General features: G+C 52.9%; 2 protein-coding genes across 2 annotated transcripts; both read right to left on the bottom strand.

The window, feature by feature from the left end:
* Nucleotides 1-3,940: 3,940 nt before the first annotated feature.
* LOC124085873 (BPI fold-containing family A member 1-like) lies at nucleotides 3,941-8,195 on the bottom strand. Its single transcript, XM_046433892.1, has 7 exons — nucleotides 8,036-8,195; nucleotides 7,692-7,851; nucleotides 6,465-6,572; nucleotides 6,002-6,151; nucleotides 5,015-5,099; nucleotides 4,361-4,424; nucleotides 3,941-3,981 (listed from the first exon to the last, which is right to left on the bottom strand). The coding sequence occupies exons 1-7, from the start codon at nucleotides 8,193-8,195 to the stop codon at nucleotides 3,941-3,943; spliced, it is 768 nt and encodes a 255-aa protein (XP_046289848.1).
* A 5,310-nt stretch (nucleotides 8,196-13,505) lies between these two features.
* On the bottom strand, nucleotides 13,506-24,443 carry Bpifa3 (BPI fold containing family A member 3). The gene is made up of 7 exons (XM_046433050.1): nucleotides 24,320-24,443; nucleotides 18,358-18,508; nucleotides 16,488-16,595; nucleotides 15,571-15,717; nucleotides 14,540-14,624; nucleotides 14,056-14,163; nucleotides 13,506-13,595 (listed from the first exon to the last, which is right to left on the bottom strand). The coding sequence occupies exons 1-7, from the start codon at nucleotides 24,441-24,443 to the stop codon at nucleotides 13,506-13,508; spliced, it is 813 nt and encodes a 270-aa protein (XP_046289006.1).
* Between the last annotated feature and the right edge of the window lie 7 nt (nucleotides 24,444-24,450).

The following is a 24,450-nucleotide window of genomic DNA, read 5'->3' as shown; positions in this document are numbered from 1 at the left end:
CTAAAGGATGATAATAATGCTCTTTAATTTAAAAGATCAAATTATGGGGAGCATCCTGAAAGGGGGGAATTGTAGTGGCACCCCTCCTCTCCTCCACAGAAAATCTTAATTAAGCTTCTCCAGAAACCCTCACCATAATTGTTCTTAGATACTCAGGAAAAATTTCTGCAGAAGAATTTTCAAGTGGGGGTGGGGGTTGGGTGGGGGTGGTTGGGGTGGGTGGGGGTGAGAGGGGAGGTGTTTACAGAAACAAAGTACAACTAACCCAAGGCCTTCTGCACAGAGGGGTTTGCATTTCAAAGGACACTATCAGGTCCTTGGAGGCCAGCTGGTGAGAAGGAAGGGGAGAACTCTCCCTTTCCCAGGCACTGATTTTCAGAGTGTCCTTGATTTTGTATCCAGGCCTGGTTGACTGCCCAGAATAATAGAAAAAAACTGCTTTCATGCAGATGTCTGCAGGTTGTGAGCCTCTGAGCCCCTCCTCTACACACTGGGTATAAAGTTCTGAAACTTTCTGAACTTGGGGTTCACAGGGATTGACTGATGGTGGTGGAAAGCCCTGCCTCTGAGCTTAGCTGCAGCCAGTAAACCCGCTTCCTGCTAATTCCTTACTGTCTACCTCCATCTGTCCTACAACAGGACTGAGGCCTTAGGGTCCCACAGAGACCAGTGGCCCTGTGCCCCTGTTGGGATGAAAAGGGAATCCAGGGAATTCAGACTTCCTGGGGCTTTTGGATGCTGGTGCTTACACGACAATATTTTGGGGAAAATATTAGGGGAAAAACTAAACTGATGACATTGGGGGCATTTGGGGACAAATGCAGTGTGACCTAAAGTGTTTTTCTGCTAATGGTGATTATGCTTGTGTGAGGGCCCCTTGGGCCATTTTGGGTGCTGGTGACCATGGTTCCCATTGGCTGCTTGTGGCACAGAATGTCACCACCTCCTGAGGAGGTATGTCCCTGAAGAGCTAAGAATGTGAGCCACACAGTGGGACGGGTGCTCTTTGGCCTGACACCCAAGGCACCCAAACACCCGTGGGCTGTCAACAGAAAGCAGTCCTGCAGACCGGGTGGTCCAGGGGGTGTCACTTTGTCAACTGGGCACTGGCTGCAGCAGGGCTGTTACAGACCACCTTGTCCCATGGACAGTCGGGCCTGGCCAGCCCCACAGGCCTCCAGGGCCCAGAGCTGCCAGTGGGCTCTGCAGACTGAGTGCTGAGGTGCTGCCCTTGGCCCCTGGGGTGCCAGATGTCCTCCCTGTCCCTCAGGCAGTGGCTCTCCACCCAGAGATGGGGAGGCTGTCCCTGAATTGGCTGATACCTTTTCCTCTATCCCTTGGAGGGCTGGAGATCAAGGCCAGTGTGCGCTCACAGGGCACTGAATGCATCTGCAGGGAGCCTCAGTGCCCCTGCAGCAAGCCACCAGCAGGTGGGCATGACCTTCAGCAAGCCCCAGAGGCAGGACATTCTGGTCATCCATTGCATAGATGACATTCTGAGAGTAGGGCAGCTCAAAAAACCAGTGGAGGTGACTCTGGGCTTGTCGCTGACACAATGACAGGCACTCACAAGGGCAGTAGACCCAATAAACTCTAGACTCCCACAACAGGGTGATTCCTGGAGGCCCCCTGGACAGGAAGCCAGAGGTGCATGCCAGCTATAGGGAAGCAGATACCTTTGGCCTTGGTGACACCCACTGATCATGAAGGAGGCCCATGAGCTGGTGGGCTCCTATGGGGAGCAGGGGCAGTGTGTGCTCCACCTGGGGTTCCTTCAGGCCCCTTATTCAAGTGACCTGCAAAGCAGCCAGTTTTGGATGGGAGCCTTGCGTCACAGGCCTCGGGAGGCATTCACCCCGTCATGGCCCAGGCACTGTCTCTGGGACCTTAGGAGCTGGCCCAGTGATACCACAGGTGTCCATGACCTCCGTGCATGGTTTCTGGTTTCCGTGGCAACAGGAAATCCCAACTGGGGTGCATCAGCCTATTGGCTTTGGGACACACAAGTTGTCAAGGTGTCTGCCGAGAGCTCCCCTATTGAATGGTAACCCCTGCGTACCACTGGGCGCTGGTGGGGCGACAGTCTGGGGCTGGGGTGCCACATGTACTGTTAGTTCCTGAGTTGCTGGCATTGGGTGCTTACAGATGCCACAATAATATTGGACACGTTCAACAGACGCCATCCGTCACCAGATGGAAATGAGGCATCTGAGACCGGCCCAGCCAGGACCAGGGTCTAGTGAGGCTCTGTGAACAAACAGCGGGTTTGCCAGAGGGGCTGAGCCACAAGGGGGCAAGATTTGACGATGCAACCTGACTTTCGACGGTTTTGCAGAGCTAAAGGTCTCTGGGTCCCACTGGGCCACAGCAGCCATCAGGCCATGACCGAGGCAGGACCTGGATGTTTTCCCAATGTGCGGCACTGTGTGCGGGGCAATGGCTGTGCGCCCCCGACCCCCCACTCTTGTTGCTGGTCACTGACTCAGGCCATCGGGTCAGCTTAGCTACCTGGTCAGGAGAATGGCACCCCAATGACTGGACTCCCACAGGGTCCCTGTGGAGGGGAGGACTTTGGTGGCAGTTTGTTCCCTAGGAGGGGCAGATGTTGGCCCCTCGTGGATGCTCAGAGCAAAGGGTCTTTGAACGTGGAACAGCGTGGAACTCCTGTGATCACGCCAGCTGCACCAACAGGCAGCGGCAATCACCTGCTGGATACACAGATGGGAGACATGAAAGTCCACTTCAGCTGCAGGAGTGGGCTGGCCCAGGGACCCTGAAGCTGTTGAGGTCAAGGATGAGCCTCAATCTGGAGATTCGGGCCAGTGGGTCCAGATGGTTCAAAGAAAAGAAATTGTTCCCAAAGAAAACCAGAGACATTACCGAGAACTAGACACTGCCTGGGTCTGGCCTGTTGACCCCTCAGGGCCCATACCTTACTGTCCCCAGCCACCCAGGTCAGGGCCCGTCCCAGCCAGGAGCCCTCACATGATGCTGAAGCAGCACAAGACGCCCTGGTGCAGAAGAGGAGCGGTTTTATTTGGTGGGGAGCAGGGGAGGTTCCGCACACCTGGGGGGAGGAGGGGGCGCAGGCTCCCAGGGACGAGGCAGCCTTGTCATTTTCAAGGACGTGGGGCCAGCCTTCCCTGTCCTGGGCAGGAGCTGGTAGACTGCAGCAAGAAGTGGGTCTGTGGGGAGAAGAGCCCAATCAGCAGGTAGACTCAAGGTCATGGACTCTTTTTGGGGGGGTTGGTGCGGGGGATTGAACTCAGGGGCGCTGGACCACTGAGCAACGTCCCCAATGCTATTTTGTATTTTCTTTAGAGATAGGGCCTCACTGAGTTGTTGAGTGCCTTGCTTTTGCTGAGACTGGCTTTGAACTTGTGATCCTCCTGCCTCGGCCTCTCAAGCTGCTGGATTACAGGCTTGTGCCACTCGCCCAACAAGGTCTTATTGGTATTGATCCAACATCAAATGGCCCTCCAGGGGGATAGGCGGAGGCCGAGACCCTGGAGCTAGCGGCTTGGCCTCAGTCACAAGGGTAGCCCAGGCTGGATCATGCATTTGAGAGTGTGTGTCCATGAGCTCAAGTGGACTTGCATGTGGTGATTCTGGATGTGTATGCTCAGTTCTTGCTCTTTCTTTTGTGCTTTGTGCCTGATGAGGTGAGCATCTGCTCCATCACATGCTCCCACCACGAGGCACTGCCTCACCGTGACAAGGGTCGCCCATCAATCATGGACTGGAAACAAACTGTGGGCCCAAACAAACCTTTTGTCTCTATAAGTTAATTAATTCAGACATTTCATGACAGTGATTGACAGCTGACTAATGTAGATGTCATGTTGCCTCCTACCAGCAGAGTAACAGGCTGTCCCAGATCCTGTGGGGCAGGGAGCCATACTAACCAGCAGAGCAGAGACCAGGGTCCGTCCTGCAAGGCTTAGACCTTGATGACAAATTCCAGTCCATTGATCAGCTTGTCTAGATAATGAAAAACAAACAACCCATCAAAAGAACAGTCTACAGCCATGGTCGTGAGGTGCAGGAGTCCCGGAAGAGCCATGTTCCTCTTGAGCTGCAGGGCCAGCAAGTGGGAGTTCTGGACTCTAGGCCATGCTTGGGCCAGCAAGAAGAGGGACAGGCCCCCATCTACTGGACAGTCCAGCTAGTCTCAGTGTCAGGGCCAAGGAGGATAGGCTTTCTACCTCAAAACTTTCGGGATACTTCAGGGAAACAAAGAAAACAAAAGCAAGGTAAGGTGGAAGCAGAGGCCCGAGCTGCCCTGTGGTGTGCAGGGACAAAACCCCTGGGGACATGGCTGCTCTTGCAGAGGGGGAGAGAGCTTGGAAGCACCACTTACTAAGAATATCATGCACCAGGGTGACATCCAAGAGTTTGAGAACGTCGTTGACCAGAGGGCACACCTGAGCCAGGCAGAGAGGGGAGTTAGCAAAGGGGCACCCGTGGGACACCAGGGAGCATCATCGTCTCTATTGGGGGTTCTCTGGGGAAGGTTTCCGTCACTTCTCTGTGTCTAAGCGTTTGATTCTGAGCAGGTGTGGGGACGAATGTCTCAGGCACTCTAGGCAGAAGGAGAAACTAAAGGCATGAGGGACATTGGGAAGGGGCCTGAATCTCTCGCTGAGGCACGTTCACTCTGTGACTTTGCCTCTGTGGAAGGTTCTGGAAGGCGGTTTCTGGCCCTAGGAGACACCTGAGTCTAGCCTGGAAGACCTCTGGTCTGCAGCCATGGAGGGCTGGTGGGGCTTCTCAGGCAGGGCCGACCCAGTTCAGCTGCAGTGTGGACAGGCACGGGGCCTGGACCGCACTGCAGCCCACCGAGGCATTTGGAGGGACGGAAAGAACCATGGACAGATGTAGCAACCGACAGACTGATGCACGGGTGGAATTACTTCTCAAACTGAGGGACTCAGGTAGCTCACCCCAGGACTCTCTCAGCCTGAGAATCTCTGAGGCCGACGGATCAGGGGAGCCCCCAGCCCAGCCCACCTACCTTGCCCTGCACCAGCTCAGGAAGGACTTTATTCAAGATGCCCGTGAGGTTGTCCACAAGGTCTTGAATGGGGAGGGAAGCGATTCTGGAAGAGAGAAGCTGTGGGTTTGACTCAGGAGCCCAGGGTGGACCTGGAAAACTCTTGAGAGGGACACAGTGTCAGCATCAGACCAGGCCTGTCCCCTCACCCCATGTGCAGCCAGGGTCCTACCCAGAGGGAGCCACGCTCTGCACACACAGGCACCAGGGGGAGGAGCCCACAGCCCCAGGACAGGGCAGATGTTCCACAGGACATCAAAATATGACCCATGCTCTGTGAGGAGCTAGGAGGACTCCTGAGATGGCATGTGAAGACCTTGGCCATGGGGCCATGACTCCTGCCTGTTGGGTATGATCTCAGCCTTCCCAGGTGACAGGGGATTGAAACCAGCACCCTAGTGAGGCTTCATGTCTGTTTCCCCCTTAAGGGACCCAACACTTCACTCCTGATGTCTTGGGGGCTTGATCAGTGACCGTGTAGTTCTATGTTACGGATAAGCAAGCCACAGCCACGCAGGAGAAGACCATTCAAGTTCAGAGGCCCTTCACCTCCCCTCAGCCCTGTCATAGCTGGGGCTTAAACTCAGACATCTTGTTGCCAAATCCAACATCAAATTAGTCATGGTGGCCTAACAAGAATAAGTGAAAACTTTACCCTTCTATTTACTTATTAATCTGTCCATACATCTGTCCACACATATCCATCCATCCATCCTTCCCTCCACACGTTTAACCATCTAACCATCCATCCCTCTGTTAGTCATCCATTCATCACCCAACCACCCACCCACCCCCTCCTCCACCCACCCACCATATCCCCACAATCTGGTTATGCATCGTCCCTTCCATCCTCTTCCTCTTCCATTTTCCCATCATTCCATCTTTCCATCCATCCACCCACCATTCCACTCTGTTCCTCGGGGGCAGAGAGTCAGCCCTCGGCCTTACCCGTTAAGCAGGGAGATCCGCAGGCTGCCAGGGGAATGGGTGCAGTCACCAAGCACCAGGTGGCTCTTCCCCTCACTGTCTCTCTCAACCAAGAGTTCCGCAGTGATGTTGAGCTTCACGTCCAGCTCCAGCAGACTTCCCACCAGGCCCCTGGTGAAGAGGGAACCCTGATGGCATCTGGCCGCCACATTCCATGGTGCAGGTGGTTTTTCCCCTTTTCAGACACGTGAGCCACACCTGACCCCACCTTGCCCACAGGTGCACGCAGCTCACTTCCCCCAGGAGACCCAAGGCTCACAGAGGTCAAGTGAGTTCCCTCGGCACCCAAGGTTGCTCGGCAGAGTGGCAATTGAGCTGCAGACGGAGGCTCAGGTCGTTGCACTCCCACCCCCTGGTGCCTCCCCAGAGACCTCAGATCTCCCTTGCTGAGCCACCATTCCTTCCACCCTGGGGACCTACTCACGTATTCACTTTAAGTATCAATCCCAGAGGGATGGTGACATAGAGGCGATGGCCATCAGGGGTCTGGACAAGACCGAGTTCCAACAGCTGGGGATTGGTGACCTTGATGCTGTCCAGGGTGCAACATCGGAGGGAGAAACATCAGCTCCTCGAGCCTCAAACCTGGACACCACCTTCAACCCCAGAGACCATCCAAGGGGAGGAGGAGCTGCCCACCAGGACCACGGAAGACAACGTGGGTGTCTTGCAGCCAGAGCCACACGGGTGCTGAGCCTCACAGCACTTCTCCCAGCCTCTGCCAAGACTGGATCCTGACATGTATGACGCCCTCTTCGTCTCAGGTCTATGAGGTCGTCCAGGAGGGGACTGTGTCTGGGTTGGTGGCCTATTGTGTGCCAGCTCAGGGACTTACCAAGGAAGGGGCTGCCCTTGTGGGTGGATGGGAAGGTGGGTGGATGGATATGCGGGTGGGTGGATGGCAGAGGAAGGGGTCAAATGAAGGAAAGCTTGGCTGGACAGATGGATGGACGGACGGATGGATGGATGGATGGTGGGAATAGTGGTAAGTCTGCACCAACGTCTATGGGCCTGAATCACTCAAACGTAAGTCTGTCTCTCTGCCAGTCAGGGAGCCAGAGCCAGATCCTTGGCAATGGCTTTGACCCAATCCCACCCAGGCCCAGGCTGTGGCCGCTCACAGACACCCTAGTGCTTGCTTCTGGCTCAGTGAGCTCTGGGGCGTCCCATGGGAAGCACCACTTCAGAACTTTCCACAGACACCGCCTGGCTCTGATAGTGTCACTGATGACACCTTGGAGGCGGGAGCTGATGTTCTCCTGCCTCCATCAAAGGCCGCTGTGTTCTCAGTGGGGGAGGGAGGAGATGGCAGTGGTGCAGAGGAAAAGGGCTGGGCCCTGGACTCAGGAGGTTAGAGTGACATTCCTTGCTCTGCATCTCGTTGAGTGAGCACAGGCCTGTCCCTGTGCTCAGTGTCCCCATCTGAGAACTGGGCATCATTAAGCTGACCTTGAAGGGTTGTCCTGAGGACTGTAGATGGTTCTGGAGCCCCAGGACATGCTTCAGGGACTGGAGAAGAGGGCCAGTGTCCCTGCCAGACTGAGTCCTGGCTCCAGGCTCAGGCCACCGCCCCCTTCCTCAGGGCTGCCACCGGGGGCTGGCAGATCTCAGCTGCTTCTGGGGACCAGGGCAGTATTGTAGGTCAACTCACGAGAGGATGTTGTTCAGGATGGGGAGAGAGGAAGTCAGTTTCCCAAGTAAGCCTCCAACCAGGCCACCGGAAGTGCCCCCTTCAGTCTTCAGGATGTCCAGAAGCGGGAGGTTTTCCAGAATGTCCAGCAGACCCCCGGAGAGCAGGCCTTTGCTGAGAGCTGGAAATGAGTAGAAGGGCCTCTGAGGGCACCTCTGTCATCTGTCATCTCCAGGCCCTCAGTCCCTCTCCCCTGTTCATCTGTGCACCTTCTCCTAACAGATGGGGGGTTGTTTATGCACACCTGTGCACACACGCACACACATGTACGTACACACCTCTGACAGAAGCTGTCACAGACTTACCCCCTGTCAAGCTGCCAGCAAGATCCTGGGGATTTGAAGGCAGGGCTGGAGACTGATCCAAAGGCAGAATCGGGTCCAGGGGCACGGGCAGGCCTGCGAGCTGGGCTGTGGCGTGGGCCAGCAGCCCACAGAAGACAACGAGGGCCCCAGTGGGAAACATCTCTAGGTATCTGTGGACAGAATGAGTTCAACGTGGCACAAATATGAGGAGAATCTGTCCGAGACCTGCCCTATTCCCCTAGTGGTTGGGGTTCTCATTCATCTCCTCCCTAGAGCACCCGGAGGTGATCAGCACTAATGGCTAGACTGCTGGGCGTTTTCTCTGTGCCAGGCGACAGGTGGATGACTGTACCCTGGGTGACCGATTTCATCTTCAGCATCTCCTGAGACATGGGTCCCTATCACCTGCACAGGTGAGGATACACAGACCTAGTGACCACAGGTAACTTCCCCCAAGGACCCCAAGGTTACGGGTTTACAATAGAGAGTGGGTTTGAAGCAGCTCTGCCTGACCTCGAAGCCTCTATTTAAGTGACCATCAGATTTACTCAGCAGCTGGGCTCACTTAAGGAGTCCCTAGTTCCACCTCCTCTGAGGAATTCCACCGACCTTTCTGCAGGGCTGGGATGGAACCCAGGGCCTCGTCCTCGCTAGGAGAGCGCTCTGCCTCGGAGCCTCCGCAGCCCAGTTCCTGCTCTTCAGACCAAGCAAATGAGACTTCAATTTGCCAGTGACTGGAGCACCGAACTGCTTTGTCACCTCCCTGCTAAGCGGATGGCTCTTTGGTCTGGTTTGTGGATACCCTTGCAAGTCACCTAATATCGGAAGTCACCGGGCCACACTGACAACCCCAAGTCAAATTCCTGCCCTGGAGCTCCTGGCTGAGGGTGTTGGAGCCTGATTTCCACGTCAGCCTTGCTGGTCTCCTAGGGAAGTGGCCATTCCCAGCCCATGACCTTGGCCAGTTCTGTTTCTAAGATCCCCTCAAAATGACCCTAAGTGCAGTCTGCCAGTTTCTGTCCCACAGTGAGGAAGCTGGCATCCTTGTCACCCAGAGCAGTGGGGGACAGTGAAGGGACACGTCTCACCTGGGTTTCTCAAAGTCTCAGCAGTGTCTTGGTCTCCTCTTCCTCTCCTGGGTGCTTCTGCCAGGGGAGCAGCCTCTTTTATAGCTTGGGGATCAGGAAATGGGAGATTGGATGATGGGTTTCAAGATAGTTTAGAATTCTTCAGTGTGGTTGTGTCTTTCAGGGCTCTCCAAAACAAATAATTGCCAATCACATTAGCAGGTGGGTCAGTTAAGTAATTTGGTTCACAAGTTAAACAGAAAAACTTGAGATGGGCTGTTACTCAAGACTTCGTGGTTTCATTCACGCAGCAGAGGTTGGGGACCCACGCTCCCAGGTGACCTGGAAGATCATGTTTGGAGCTCCAGACAGGGCAGCCAGTTAGAGCCCAGGATGGGACACCCGTGTCATCTCTTGTCCCCTCTCCTTCACTAGTCTGACTCTTTTTCTCTAATTGGAGAGCTCTTTCTACTCCTGCAATGTCAAGTGTCAAACTGCATCAGACTTCTCCATCTCTGGGGGTCTCTCCGCTCCTGCCTGGGGGTCTTCCATTTTCTGAGCCCCTGGTGCCTGATGGTCATGTAATTGCACATCCTCATCAGAACCTGGGAGGGGGAGGTGACTGTTCCTCCTTTTGGGAGGGAGAAACTGAGACCCAGTGGGGACACGTGACCCAGAGAGCACAGTTAGACCTCAACTCACTGGAAAATAACAGCAATTAAAAATGCCAACAGGGGGCTGGGGTTGTAGCTCAGTGGTAGAGCATTTGCCTTGCATGTGTGAGGTCCTGGGTTTGATCCTTAGCACCACATAAACACAAATAAATAAAATAAAGGTATTGTGTCTGTCTGCAACTAAAAAAATAAAAAGTAAATAAAAAGAGTGAATGTTCGAAAAAAGAATAATGCCAATGGCTAACACTTGTGAGTTTTTGCCACATGCCAGGGACACACAGCCCTGGTTGAAGTGGGAAGTGAGCTTTTACGTGGGGGAAATGGGTCTCAGAGTGCGAGACTGATGTGTCCAGAGTCGCCCAGTTGACATGGGGCACGGTGTTCACAGTTGGTCCTTTTCCTTCTAACTGGGCGGAGTGATGAATGTCCTATCCCCACACTGCTGACCATTGTGGCTGCCCACAGTGGTGAAGTCCATTCTCTCATGCTTCCCATTTGTATGTTCTGGAAAATTCTCTCCAGGTTCCCAGGCCTGAGGAATCCTGCTGCATCCTGGTCTCTCCCCTGCCTCTTCCTGCTGCTCTTCCCCCAAAGAAGCCTCGGGCACTTGTCTCCTGCACCTGGGCCTTTGGAGACTTTGCAGATGGAGAAAGAGAGGGGAGGAGAGGCTCAAGTCTTGAACTAGGAAAGCAGCTCTTGACCTGCAAACCTGCCACCATAGGAGCAGACGCGGAGAGCGGTGCTGAAGCTTCGGAGCATCTGTGATGATCCTGGGGAGAAACCGAGGCTCGGGGAGGGCACTGGCCTGCCCAGCTGGGCAGAGGTGAAGTCCGACTGTCATTCGGGGCTGTCCAGCCTCTGTGCTCCTCAGGGCAAGTTTGCATGTCAGTCTCTGGTTCAGAAAGCCCCTGCCCCTGATCTGGAGCCCTCCCCTGGGCTGGGACATCCGGCAGCTCTGAGTTCCAGACCCGGCTCAGCCCAGGACCAGCTTGTGGGTCTGGGCAAGATACTTCCCCTCTCTTCCTTTTCTTCCTACTTTTTGTTTGAAAATTGTAGTGGTTACCATGGGCTCTGTCCTCTTAGCAGACAAAAGTGCAGAGGACATTGTTACTGGGTCTCCAGGACTTGTTCACAGTTCCCCTCTCCCTCGCCCATGACCCAGAGCTAACAATGCCCATCTGGGTTATGGGAGGTTATAATTTGATGGAACAAATGTTGTCCCCACTTCGTGCCCCGACAGAGCCAGTGTAGGGTAGAGTAAGGGCATGGAAGTTTCAAGGCACTGATGGGCGGGGCCTGGACCAAACTTCTAAACATTTGGGGCTGAATTTCTGCGGACCTCAGCATCATCACAAGGTGCGTGTTCAACAAGCGCATCCAGGAGAAAGTGTGATGAGCTTACAGCTCCGCGAACCTTAAAATGAGAAGAAAATTCGAGAACCCCCAAGAGGCGACGTGAGGAAGGCCCTGAGCCAGCCCAGGAGGGGTCAGGAGGAACACACAAAAGCCGCCTTTGCCAGGGACCAGCCTCCCTCACTGGCCCTACCCTCCCGTGTTTGTTCTTTGACTCAGGAGCAGGAAGAACCCTGGAGCTGTCCAGGGGAATCATGGTGTTTAGGTTGCAAATCGCAGGCCAACCGTTTCAGATTAGGGAGGTTGAATTGAAAGATGGAGACAAGAAGTTCTCTGGCCCTATTCTCATCTCTAAGCTGTTGATACTTCCTTGTTTGAACTTTCCGTTCAGCTGAGCACGTATTTCATCATTTTCCCCTTGGTGTGTGTGTGTGTGGGGGGATGGGGGTGGGAGGGACCAAGGGGTGTTGGGAGGAAAGGGAGCCGGAGGGGAATTCACAGTGGCTAAGGACCCAGGGGCACTTAACTACTGAGACACATCCCCAGAGAGCTCTAGCATCTGGCTGTCCACCTGGCCATTTTCTGTGTGACCTTGGCCAAGTGACATTCTCGGAGCCTTGGCATTCTCAGGCGTCAATGCAACAGCAGCATTGTATTCCATGGGTTGCTGTGAGGGCGTAATGAGATGCTCAAGGTGAGCTCCAGCCACACACCAAGTGCTTAATATGGACGTTACTATTATTTTGGGTGGGGGCTATTTTCCTCTGTTTTCACCCTTGGATGAAGGAAGGTGGGAATTTTTTGTTTTGTTTTGGTACCAGGGATTGAACCCACGGGCACTTAAACACTGAGACACACCCCCAGCCCTTTTTTATATCTTATTTAGAGACAGGGTCTCACTGAGTTCTTAGGGCCTGGCTAAGTTGCCGAGGCTGGCTTTGAATTTGCAATCCTCTTGCCTCAGCCTCCAGCTGCTGGGATTAGAGGCCTGTACCGTGGACCCTGTGGGAATCAATATTTAATAATTGAATAGACGGTAGCCAAGTAATTAGCAATGAATAAATGACATTGGATAAAAACTTCCCATCCCCCTACCCCCCCCCACCCCCGCTGAGCCTATTATAAATGAGTTTTCATGTACTCTTTCCGGGGGAAACTGATGCTAAATGTTCATCCTAAAAATTATTAATCTCCATTATACCCAAGAAAAACTTGCAGCACACAGGAGGAGTTCAAGGAGTTCTGAAGGCCCCTCCCATAACCAGGACCCAGGTCTAGAGTCAGACTGTGACAGCGCTCCGAAGCAATCCTGGTGGCTGACCCTCACCCTCAGGTGACCACTGTCTTGGCCGGGAGTGTCATGGGTCAGTTTTGCAGTTTTTGCAGCTTCGTGTCCCTGGGAGATGTCCCCTCTCATCTCCGTGCCTGGCGACGTTCACGTGATTTTACGTTTATGAGGCTCATCCTTGTGGCTGTGGGAAGCTGGAGGTGGCTTCGTTGCTACTGAGGGTATCAGTGAGTCGCTGTCCCACCAGGTCATTACGCGTTTTGTTGGTTCTTTTGTGGACATTTGGGGAGTTGTTAATTGGGGGCTGCTGGGAGCTCAGGGCCAGGTGCCTCCTTTCCTTCTGTGCGCATGCGCATTCATTCCTCCCAGGGCGGGTGTGTGGGGTGTGTGTCTGGCTGTAGCTGGTCTCAGTGTCCTGGGGAGGTGGTCTGCTTTCCCTCCCACCAGCAGTGCCAGGGCTCCCTGGCTCCTCCTCCTGCAAGATGTTAATTACCATTTTGGAGATGATGAGTAAAAAGGCAGAATGCAGTTTCCCAAACAGAGCTGGTGAGTCCTGAGACCAGGATCTTCCACTCATTTAACCCTGAACCTGTACTGAGCTCACAGGTTGGGGTGCTGGGAACTCACTGGTCACTGTGTCCTGAGGGGTCTATACCTCAAGGAACTCCTTGGGAGCTGAATCAAATCTGAAGTCAGGTGTCTTTGGCACCAGTGTGTCTACATTTCCACTCTGTCACCCTTTCTCTATAATGGACTCTTTGGATCCCAGTGACCACCACATAGTAGGTGCTCAATAAATATGGGGTGGGAGAATGAGGTGGGAGATCTCAGACCCTCCTGGCAGTGAGGAGCAAAGTCACAGATGACCGCAAAAGACAGGGCCAGAGTGTTTTCTCTGGTATTTTTGTGCCTGTGATCACGTCTGTCTGTTTCACAGGGCCACACAGAGGGGACCCGTGCACCCTTCAGAGCTAGTTTATTGTGGAAGAGGACAGGAATTGCCTAAGGCCTGGGGTCAAGTTTCTAGGGGCAGCAGAAGCCCCATGCTGAGGGAGACTTGAGTCCCACCAGGTGGAATCTCTCTGCAGTCAGTGGCAGGCAGCTGGAGGGCCCTGGACACTGGTGACTGGAGCTTGCCTGGACTCACGGGTGGCCAAGTTGGGGAGCAGTCGCTTATTCTGTAAGGAGAGGGGACAGACTCAGTCGCCAGGTGACCCCAGGCCCACAGTGCAGGGAACTTCCCTCCCCCAAGGCTGACCAAAGGCTGGGACCAGGAAACTTTGTGTCAGTCTTTCCAAATGACACCTGATCATTCACTTCTCGTCCTCTACTTAGGAGCCTGGGCCTCAACGAGGGCAAGGGCTGAAACTGGCCACTTTCCACAGGAGCAGGGGGGTCTCAGGCCTGGGGCGGAGCCTGTGCTCCTTCCTGGATTGCGGGGGAGCTCTTGGGAGGATGTAGAATCTGTGGTGTCCTGGGTTTGGGTGACTGGGCGGGGTTACTTGGAAGAGGATCCCCTCTACAGTCCCAGTTCTCTTGGGGACCATAATGGCCATCATATTAGGTGTTTCTCAGCAGATGCAGACACCCTCAGCAGGCCTCTCGGGGGTCCCGGGGCTGGGGTCCTTCTTTCAATACTTGCCAATTCTGAGGGATCCTCCCGGGATGGACCAAGTGGTCGACCACGAGGCCTTTCAACAGTTTCACATCCAGCTGCCTGAGGATCTCACCAGTCAGAGGACACACCTGGGCCACCAGCAGAGAGAAGGGTCAGGCCCGGGGCTGGGGAAGGAACACTGGGGTCCTGTGGAGTGTCATCCCCACTGGGTTTCCAGCCAGAACCATGGCACACGAGGCTCCATGGGGCCTATCCGTGCTTTGAACCCCCAGGTCTTATGACAGCTCTGTGAGGTAGGACTATGCTGGTCCCCTTGCTGGACGGGGACACTGGGGCCCAGGAGGCCCTGTTCCTTGCCCGAGGATGCACTGGCTAAACTGAAAATTTCATTGAGATTTTTCAGTTTTAGTGTCCAAGGTTCAGAATGCTCTGCTCAGTTGCTCACGTATCTGTCCGACTCTCAGACTCAGGAGGCCCAGGGGCAAATATGTTTCTCAGACTCACCTGACTTTCTACCAGGTGTGGGATAATTTTTTCCAGGTTCTCTTTGAGGCTGTGCAGAAAATGTTTCATCCTGGGTGGGATGGCCCTAGAAAGAGAGGGAGACACCAGAACAGATCAGATCAATCTGGCAGCACCCACGCCAACTGCTATGTGGTGAGGACACTTTACAGACTTTCAATCCTCTCTGGTCCTATGTAAGAACTATTATTGTCAGCAATAGCCCAAGGGGAACTCAGAGAGGCTATGCGACTTGCCTAAGGTCACACAGCAGGAAAGTGCAAATTCTGTTAGAAGCATATCAGAAGAGCACCCAGAGTTCCAGGTCTTTTTCCACACTGTCCTCTTAGGAATGCCTGGCATAATCTAGATATTCAGTGAAGAAAGGAGCAGACATTCATTGAGTTCTTAATTGTTCAGCTTCGGGAATTTCAGAGATAAATCATCCCACATCTTGCCCTCAGGGGACAGTCTGTTGAGGATGGAAGACTTCTGCATTGAGCTTCATGAAGCTCTAATTTTTGTCATCTTTGCCCCTGTGCCCCTGGGTATTAGGCATGGTACCTGGAACATTATGGATTCTTGAGCAATATATATGAATGAAAGAGCGATTGTGGGGGGGGGGTGCTTTAGAGAAGACAGATAAGGCCTTTGAGGCTGCCGGGTCGGCATGTGCAAAGGCACGGTGGTATGAAGATGTGTGGTGTGTTGTGGAGGAGCAGGGCCTTTTGAGAGCCTGGAGGGTGGGGGGGCTACAGAATCAGGCAGGGGCGAGGACAGGTGGGGCTTGAGTGAGTCTGGGGGTTTGCTCTCCATCCCGAGGGTGGTAGAGAGCCACGGCAGGTTTTGGAGCACTGGCTGGGCTTCTGATCAGATTTCAGGGTTACAAAGTTCCTCCTGGTGAAGGGGGCAGAGGAGGCGAGGAACCAGTCTGGACCAGTGGGAGGCAGAGCCTGCTCTGAGGGGGTGGCCGAGGCGTCACTGCACAGGGACTCAGGAGGAGGCGGGGAAGGGAGGCTGCAGCTGGGCCTCACTCGGTGAGGACTGTCGTGTGGAGGCTGCCGGGCTCCACGAGGCACTCGCCCATCACCAGGTCCCTCCGGCCGAACTGGTCCTTCTGTAGCCAGAATTCCACAGCGAGGCTCATGTGCTCGTGAGTCTTCATGATGTTGTTGAAGGGCCTGAGGGCAGGAGAGAGGGGGCAGGGGACAGGGGGCAGGGGAGGGGGAGCAGGAGACAGGGCGAGGGTGTCGAGGGTGTCGGGGGAGCTGGAGCAGCCCGCAGGCGCTCTCTTTGGGGGAGACGGGCACTGTCCACCGCCAGCGCTTCCCCTGTCCCCCCCTCCCCAGTCCTTCCACCAAACCCCAGTTAAATCCTGGGGCCAGCGATCAAGAGGAAATTGGCTCTTAGCCAGTGACTTGTGCCCCTAGTGTTGGTGCTGGGGACACACCCAGGGCCTCAGCACGCTGGACACGGCTTCCCCAGGGAGCTACGTTCCTAGCCCCAGTGACTCCCCTGAGCAGACCAGGTAGGAGCCTTTGCAGTTCAAAGTTGCAAAAGTTCATCTCCATTTTAAAACCCTTTCCCACTTAGCTTGGGCCTCCCTTTCCCCGGGCAGTGGATGTTACGGGAGGATGGCGAGGGAGGAAGAGGTGGCAACCAAGCGGCCTTCCCCTCTCATTCACCAACCCGGTGGTGAACTCACGTCGGTTTAAATGAGCAGATGACCTGCCTCCACCGATAACGATTATCATTTCAGTGGAAAAAAACTAAGGCTCAGAGTGATGGGGTGACTCGCCCAAAGTCACACAGTAAGTGTGTTCAGAAGCTGGATTGGAATTCACGTCAGAACCATCTGGATTTCCTAGGCTGCCCATTCCCTCTCCTCCCAGCTCCCACGTCCCCAGTGAGGAGGACCAGCACCTGGCAGGTGTCATTCTGGAGGACTCACAGTCTCAAATCGATGTCGAATTCAAGCGAGATGTTTGCTGAGAACCACTCTTTATGGAAATGTATCTGGATCCCACCACAGTCCAGCTGAACGTTAGTGATGTTGATGCTGCACCGGTCAAGAGCAAGATCCGCGAGGGTGAGGCCCCAGAACAGGCAGAGCCCTGTCCTATCTGCCCGGGTTCGGAGTCAGCTCCTGTCATAGACGCTGTGAGGCCGGAGCCGGGGGCGGGGGCCCTGTTCCCAGGGCGCCCTGAGCAGCCCCGTACGGGTTAGGTGGGGGCAACCCCGGGCACAGCTGCAGTGCAAGACCCTGGTTCTGTTCTCGGACGATGCCTGCCCTCTTGGAAGATGGCCCCACCACTCTGCCTGGGAGCCCGAACTCTCACTGTCCTCCACCCCTCGCCCCACATTCCACCCACCCTAATCACGTTGGCTGTTTTCGAAAAATATGTCCTGAGTTTGGCTACTCGTGTTGCTCTCACGAGGTTAGTTCACCTCCTCCTGAAGTGGCTTCTGTTCCTCCCTGGGCTCCCCTCCACCATCTTGGCCCCTCTGAGGACTGTTCTCCACGAGGAGTTGAAGGGGGCCTCATGCTCCCCACTAACCAAGGGCTTCTCACTGCTCTTGGAACAAAGTTCGAACTCCACCTCGGACCCCAAGACCTGCGGGGCCTGGCCCTCCCTGCCCCACAGCCTCCTCTCCTCCACCCACACAGGACACTCCTCGAGCACCCCCGTCTCTTTCTACCTCATGGCCTCTGCGGCTACTGCCTGCTCTGCCACGTCCGTCCCCATGTCCCCAGCTCCCCTTCTCTCCATTCAGGTTTCTGCTCAAGGGCTTCAGAACAGTCTCCTGGGTCCGTTCCCTCGAGTGCCTCTCGCCCTGCTCTGTGCATCTTCATAACGTGACTGTCTACCTGACATTAGTGATTTACATTCAGTAGCCTGTGTCACTAACAAGGATGCGGGACCCCAAACAGCGGTGACCACACATCTGTTCTGTAGCTGCTTTCCCAGAACTCGGCCCAAGTCCCCGGATGTAGTAGCTGCCCAGTGAACCAGTATAGCATCAGTTAAAGGAATGAATGAAGGGAGGGGATCGTGGCCACCTGTACCATACGGAAGCCCTGCTGGTAACTGTTGGTGCCCATTAAAATGGAGAGAGTAAGTCCGAGGGAAGGGGCTGGAGGGCAGAGCCAACTGCCCAGTGGTATTGCTGGTGAGCAGCCCTGAGATGTGGGAAAGGCAGAGCCTGCTTCTTGGGCTGGGGGAGGTGGGGGTTGCCTATGGGTGTGAGCGGACAGGTCCAGTTCTGCAAGGTGAACTTTAGCGACTAAGGACTGTGTATCAGCCGCGTGCACCAGAGCACTGAAACGCATGCTTTGCAGAAGCTCCCAACGTATCCTGGGGCAGGGACAATTATGGTTCCCATTTTACTGATTCAAGGCTGAAGCTCAGAGCAGGCAACAGCTTTGCCCAGAACCACACAGCTGTCATGCAGTGGAGGGGGGGCTCAAAGGCCTGACCTAGACCTGACCTCCTTGGACAGCCCAGGTGGTCGCCCAGGCTGGCCCTGGGTCCCCGTTTTGTAGATGGGTCCAGAAGGGCCAGGCAACTTCCCCAAGGTTGGTGACAGAGCCAGGATTTCAATGCAGACACTTTAACCCCGAGCTGTCATTGTGAGTCACCCTGCTCTGCCACCTCCCCAAACAGTCCCTTGCATTGGGTCCCCATCTGTCCTTGTCCTGGGCTTTGGCCTGCTGTCTTCTCTTCTGTCCCTCTCACAGGCCTGCCACCACGTCCTCCCGTCTGCCCTCTGACTCCGAGCTCCATAACGAGTCCCAAGGCCGCGGGGGCCTCAGGCCTCACCTGATCTCGTGCTGCTGCTGGATGTTCATGCCCCCGATCAGCCAGCCCACCATCCCGGGGGCCATCCTCCCCGAGACGTTCAGACTGTCCAAGAGGTGGATGTTCTGGATTCCGTCCTCTGCGTTGTGATTCATGAGGCCCTGGGCAATAACTGGAAAAGGACAAGGACCAGTGACATTGCACAGTGCTGTGGAAGAGAGTGGGGCTGGGGGGACAGGAGGCCTGGGCCGCAGGCTGGGGCGGCCTCTTCCTCTGAGTGGCTGGTCCAGGCCACCCACATTCCCTATCTGTGAAGTTACGCTTTTCAAGATTGAGGTGAGACCCAAAGTCAGACGCTGTGGGGGTCCAGCGGGTGTGGGCCGTGCGGGGGAGACTTTCAGGGTGACAGCGGGAGCTCACCGCAGGACACGCCCATCACCCACAGGCTCCACCCACCACCGGGTCCCACTGAGAGAACCCTGGGTCACCACAGAGCAGCAGCTGTCCCTACTCCCTCCTCCAGGGCCAGCTCCAGGGGTCCTTCCAGGACCCCTCTGTCACAGATCTGGGTTCAAATCCTGGCTCTGTCACTTCCCTGAGTCTTGGTTTGCTTGTCTGTGTGATAAATGAAGGAAAAACCTCGGCCTCCCAGGGTCTTGGTGAGGAGGACAGAGACCCTCACCGGCCCCTGGCCCAGCAAGTATTCACTGAGCATCTCCTGGGTGTGGGGCCCTGAGCTGGGCACCACGGACACAAACCAGTTTTCTGTCCAGTCAGAGAGACACACTAACAAAGAGTTTCGAGGAGAGTGCAGCTGTAGGGAAGCCTGCCCTCCCAGCAGTGCTTGTTGATGGCCAGTGGCTGTCAGCCCAGTCTCCCTCCTCCCCTCCCTCCTCCCCTCCCTCCTCCCCTCCCTCCTCCCCTCCCTCCTCCCCTCCCTCCTCCCTTCCTTCTTTCCTTCCCTCCCGATCCATCCATCCACCTTCTAACCTACCTAGCATCCTGTTCATCCCCCTCCTCCCACTCATCCGACCGTCCATCCATCCTGTCCTTCCATCTCAGTCCTGATTCGATTCGGACACACTCTCCAATTTCTGATCCAGATATTGATTATCTGAGTCGTCATCGCGTGACACTCACCCTTAGGTTCAAACTGGCATGTGACCCAGACTCACATGAGGTCTCACGGCCCCCGTTCAGGAGGAGGGGTCCGTTCTCCTTCTCCTGTTGGAGAGGAGCGAGCAGCCCACGGCTCCCATAGCCACTGGCCACCATTTTCTACCACGCTGGGAACCAGCCTGGGGATGAGACCACACGTCGCAGAGCTGAGGAGGGGGCAGGATCCAACCAGATGGAAGCTTTGGGCCGCTGGTCCAGCCGAGCCCGGAGCTCGTACCACCTGAACCTGAGTTTTGTGAAATAACTTTCTTTTTTTTTTCACTGTTTATGCCAGGTTGAGCTGCATTTTCTGCTGTTCCCAGCTACATCCTTGACAGGGACCCTGGAAGGTGAGGACAGTGAGCCACGCGTTCACGCTGGAGAAGCACGTTGCACACACTCTCCTCAAGCCTCAAGAACAGCCTTGCACACCAGCATTCTAACCACACCCATTGTACAGATGAGGACGCCCGGACCCACAAACACACACCAGTATATTTGATGGCCTAAGAGAAACAGAGACCTTTGTGGCAAATCGTAAAATGCCCAGTTTTGATGAGGGGAAATGGAGAGCATCCATAATCCAAGAAACCCTAAGATTTTTTTTTTTTGTATCAGGGATTGAACCCAGGGGCATCTACCCACTGAGCCACATCCCGGCCCATCTGTTTTTTGTTTTTTTTTTGAGACAGGGTTTCACTAAGTTGCTCACTAAATTACGGAGCCTGGCTTTGAACTCGCCATCCTCCTGCCTCGGCCTCCTGAGCTTCTGGGATTACAGGCGTGTGCCATCACACACGGCAAGGAATTTCTGTTTTTTTCTGGCAAGGAATTTCTGAAGGAATAGAAACAATGGTTGAATTTCTCATTTCACAAAAGCTTCTTGCCCCCATGGTTGTATGGAAGAGTTCAAACAATTTTTTTTCCGTTGAAATAAAGACAGAAATTTTTAAAAAGAGAAAGACACCAAATTCATTCAATGAGGCTAGTATAACTTGTCTAGCCTCAAGGACAGTAGAAAGAAAAAATTGCAAAATAGTTTTACATATGAAAAATGCACTTAAATCCTAATTAAAGACTGGGAAGGAGAAGGATGAGGAGGGGAAGAAGTTAAACAGGGAGCATCAGAACACGGGTAGGAGGAATTAATTCTGGCTTTCTATAGCCTAGTAAGATAAATATGGGTTACAGCAATCTATATTTCAAAATACTAAAAGAAGTATGAAGATTCCCAAGATATAGAAGTTATAAATGATTGAGGAGATGGGAAGTGTTTATTACCCTGATTTTATCATTACACTTTATATACATATATTGCATTATTGTACTATTCCCTATAACTGTGTACAAATACATATGTCAGTCAAACATTTTAATAAATGGATTTCTACTCTAAAGAAAAAGAAAAAAAGAAAATTTTGCTAAAATCCTAAAAATCCTATTAGGCAATAAAATCTAACTGTACTTTGTAATTTATTTCAGAATGGCTGGGATGATTGAGCAGCAGAAAATTGATTAATGCAATTTATCATTTAATAGGTTAGAGGGAAAACTGATTAACTATCAGATGCAGAAAGACATTTGTTAAATATCAAGACTGACATGATTAAGAAAAATTCATAAAACTAGGAATTTAAGGCTGGGGTTGTGGCTCAGTGGTAGAGCGCTCGCCTTGCACGTGCGATATCCTGGGTTCGATCCTCAGCACCACATAAAAATAAATAAGTGAAATAAAGGTATTGTGTCCAACTACAACTAAAAAATAAATATTTAAACAAAAATTAGGAATTTAAGAAACTGTCTTAATGCAATAAAAATTTTATTCCAGCCGGGCGCGATGGTGCCCACCTGCAATCCCAGCGGCTTAGGAGGCTGAGGCAGGAGTTCAAAGCCAGCCTTAGTAACAGCAAAGCGCTAAGCACCTCAGTGAGACCCCGTCTCTAAATAAAATACAAAATAGGGCTGGGGAGGCTCAGTCGTTGACTGCCCCTGAGTTCAATCCCTGGTACCCCCACCCCAAAATTTTTATTCCAAAAACCTGCAGAAAATATCTTGCAGAGTGGAGAATTATAGATACATTCCCTTTCCTATAGAGGGCCCTGGCTACAACTCAAGCTAAGAAAAAGGCATAGGAAAAATAAGGGACCATGTAAAAACAGATAAAATGGTCACTGCTGATGACAGAATCTTCTAGAGAATCTAACCGAAAAAAAATAAGACAAGCTGTTAGAACTATAAAAGGTCAACAAGGCTTTTGTAGGTCAAGTTAATTTTCAAAACTCATCAGTTTCCCCCTCATCTTTACCAGCAACAACTAGAAAATAGAAAATTAGCATTTAATGTGTCAAGAAAAACTGCACATTCTCTAGGAACCAATTGATCAACTCATGCTCAAGACATTTACAGGACTTTAAAATTCTAGGATGAAATATAAAGTAAAATTTTAAAAAATTAAATGATATGCTAAATTTGTGATTGAGTAGTCAGGATTCTTGTGTGGCAACATTTAATTCTAAGTTAACCAAAAAATTAAATGTAACTCCAATCAAATTTCCAGATAAACAGTTTTACAGGAACTCAATGTGCTCATTTGGAAGAATAAAGTTCTATCAGCTAAACCAGCAGTGCTTGAAGACTTATGTTATTGGTATAGAGATGAATGCACAGAAACAGCATAGAGGACTCGGAAGGGAACCCTCACATTAGGGATTTGGTCTTTAAGAGATGGGTGGGGAGTGCTGTCTCACTCTAGGTACAGAAAGGAGCTGGTTATCTACCCACAACAGATGCACAGAGTGTCCGGATGGGTTAGCATCCCTAATCCAAAAGGTAAGACTATAAAGCTATAGAAAAACCCAATAGAGCTGGGCATGGTGGCATAAACCTATAATCTCAGCAGCTCAGGAGGCTGAGGCAGGAGGATTGAAAGTTGGAGGCCAGCCTCAGCAACTTACTGAGGCCCTAAGAAATTCAGTGAGACCCTGTCTCAAAACACAATGGGGGTGGATGGGGATGTGGCTCAGTGGTTAAGTGCCCAATCGAGAGAGAGAGAGAGAGAGAGAGAGAGAGAGAGAAGAGAACCCAAGAGTAGAATATGACTGGAACAGTGGAAGGTCCTAAGACTGTTCAAACACAAACCATAAGATGAGACACTGATGAGTTTGGAAATGTTCCTGTTCAGGAAACACAGTTAATTGATGGCTGTTGAGGAGAAATACAGCCAATCCTCTATCCACTGGTTTCACATTCTCAGATCCACTCTCAGCTGTGGAATGAAAATATTTGAAAAAAAAAATGTGTCTGTATTCAACTAATTTTTTTTGTGTTTACTTCCGAAACAATAACAGCTACTTACATCGTAACTGCAACTGTTTACAACTGCCTGTATACTCAAAACTATTTATGATATCTAGTTGACATTGTACTAGGTTTTATAAGTAATTGAGAGATGATTGGCAGCCCACAGGAGGGGGCTGTGGGTGGGTTCTGCTTTACATAGAGGACTGGAGTGTCTGCAGATGGTGCTACCTGCAGAGTCTGGTCCTGAAACTATACCCGGGGCACTGAGGGATTACTGTATCAACAATGGCTAAGTCTGATAAGGGAATAATGGCAAGAGGATATTAACATCTCAAAATCAAAGAGGATTAAGGAAAAGAGCAGGAAATAAAATAGAAAAAAGGATAAAAAGATAAGAACGGGGAATTCAAAAAAGTCAAGACAGTTGCCAGAATCATGCTGCGATGCTCAAACTTCCCACTCGTCAATAAAGCCAAGTTGAAACAATCGCCTCACTCACCAGACCCGCAGGTGTTAGCCAGAGGGCACTGTGCCCTGAAACCCGTCTCCTCCCCTCCAGCTTGACAATATTTGGAGATGGGACTTTTCAGGATGTAAATAAAGTTCAATGAGGTCGTAAGGTCGACCCTCATGGGCTAGACTGGGGATCTTATAAGCAGAGGGAGAGACGCCCTGCTCTGAAGGCTGAGCCAGGAGACATGAAGGTGGTAACCATCTGCACACCCTCAAGGGAGGCTGCACCCAAATCAACCCTGCCAGCACCTTGAACTTGGCCTTCTAGTCTCCTAAACTGAGAAATAAATGTCTGCTTTCGAGCCCCTCTGCTGCGGGTCTGTGGACCTGGCAGACAGTTCCCCAACAGTGGGGAGCGGGGAACAGGTTTGCTGTTTATTACTGGAGAGAAACAGTGTCGAGCGGCACAGCTGTTCTAGAGGATTCGGTCGTCAGAATCGAGCCTACTTCTGCTTTAGGGTGCAGGCGTCTTCCTTCTGGGCCCCTGAGAGAAATTCTCCGGGGGTCCAACAGGGACGTGGACAAGGGTGTTCATCTCGGTGCAGCTGACAACAGTAGGGATCACAGAAGCCTGAGTGTCCCCCCCTGGTGTGACCACCAGGTAAACTGAGATAGAGGAAATGGATGGACCTCTCTATGCCGCTGAGGTCACATAGATGTCACCACCGCATTCGGAGTGGAACCGCAAAAACCAGAAGGAGCTACGTGTGGCCCAACGGATTACGTCAATCAAAACGCTGCCTGCAGGGAACAGGCATATTGGAACACAGATGCTCAACACACCGGGTGCCTGCCAAGGACACCGGGGGATGGCATTGAGGCTAAGGGACAAAGGAGGAAGTACCAAAATAAAATAAGAGGGAACTTGGAGTGAGTGATTTCACGACCGGGGTGAGATTGAGGGAAATAAAAGAAAAAATTAAGTGACCCGAGGTCCCGCCCACCCACCCCCACCCCCCACCCACCCCCCACCCCACCGTGGACGGTGGGCAGAGCCCAGGGCTGAGCTTACTTCTGGCCAGGGTGGACTTGCTGTCTATGCGGGCCGTGGCCAGGCCAGCCCAAGGCTGCTCCTGCAGCGCCAAGGCCCAGGCCAGCAACGCCAGGAGGACGAGGAGCCTCCAGAGTGGCCTCATCTTGGGT

Source organism: Marmota monax, unplaced genomic scaffold (assembly GCF_021218885.2).
Source record: "Marmota monax isolate L192 unplaced genomic scaffold, Marmota_monax_Labrador192_F-V1.1 WCK01_AAM20220418_F8-fsc00014, whole genome shotgun sequence".
NCBI classification, from domain to species: Eukaryota; Metazoa; Chordata; class Mammalia; order Rodentia; family Sciuridae; genus Marmota; species Marmota monax.
This window is presented reverse-complemented; position numbering and strand designations above follow the sequence as displayed.

Bases quoted from the DNA above. Each gene is read 5' to 3' on its own strand.
- LOC124085873 (XM_046433892.1), bottom strand. From the start codon at position 8,195: ATGTTTCCCACTGGGGCCCTCGTTGTCTTCTGTGGGCTGCTGGCCCAC. The intron at 6,152-6,464 runs GTGAGTAGGTCC...CCTCTTCACCAG, and splicing joins TTGATACTTAAAGTGAATAC to GGGCCTGGTGGGAAGTCTGC. The intron at 4,425-5,014 runs GTAGGTGGGCTG...TGCCTGGCTCAG, and splicing joins CTGAGCTGGTGCAGGGCAAG to GTGTGCCCTCTGGTCAACGA.
- Bpifa3 (XM_046433050.1), bottom strand. From the start codon at position 24,443: ATGAGGCCACTCTGGAGGCTCCTCGTCCTCCTGGCGTTGCTGGCCTGG. The intron at 18,509-24,319 runs GTAAGCTCAGCC...GTCCTTTTCCAG, and splicing joins CAAGTCCACCCTGGCCAGAA to TTATTGCCCAGGGCCTCATG. The intron at 16,596-18,357 runs GTGAGGCCTGAG...TGACCGGTGCAG, and splicing joins CAGCAGCAGCACGAGATCAG to CATCAACATCACTAACGTTC.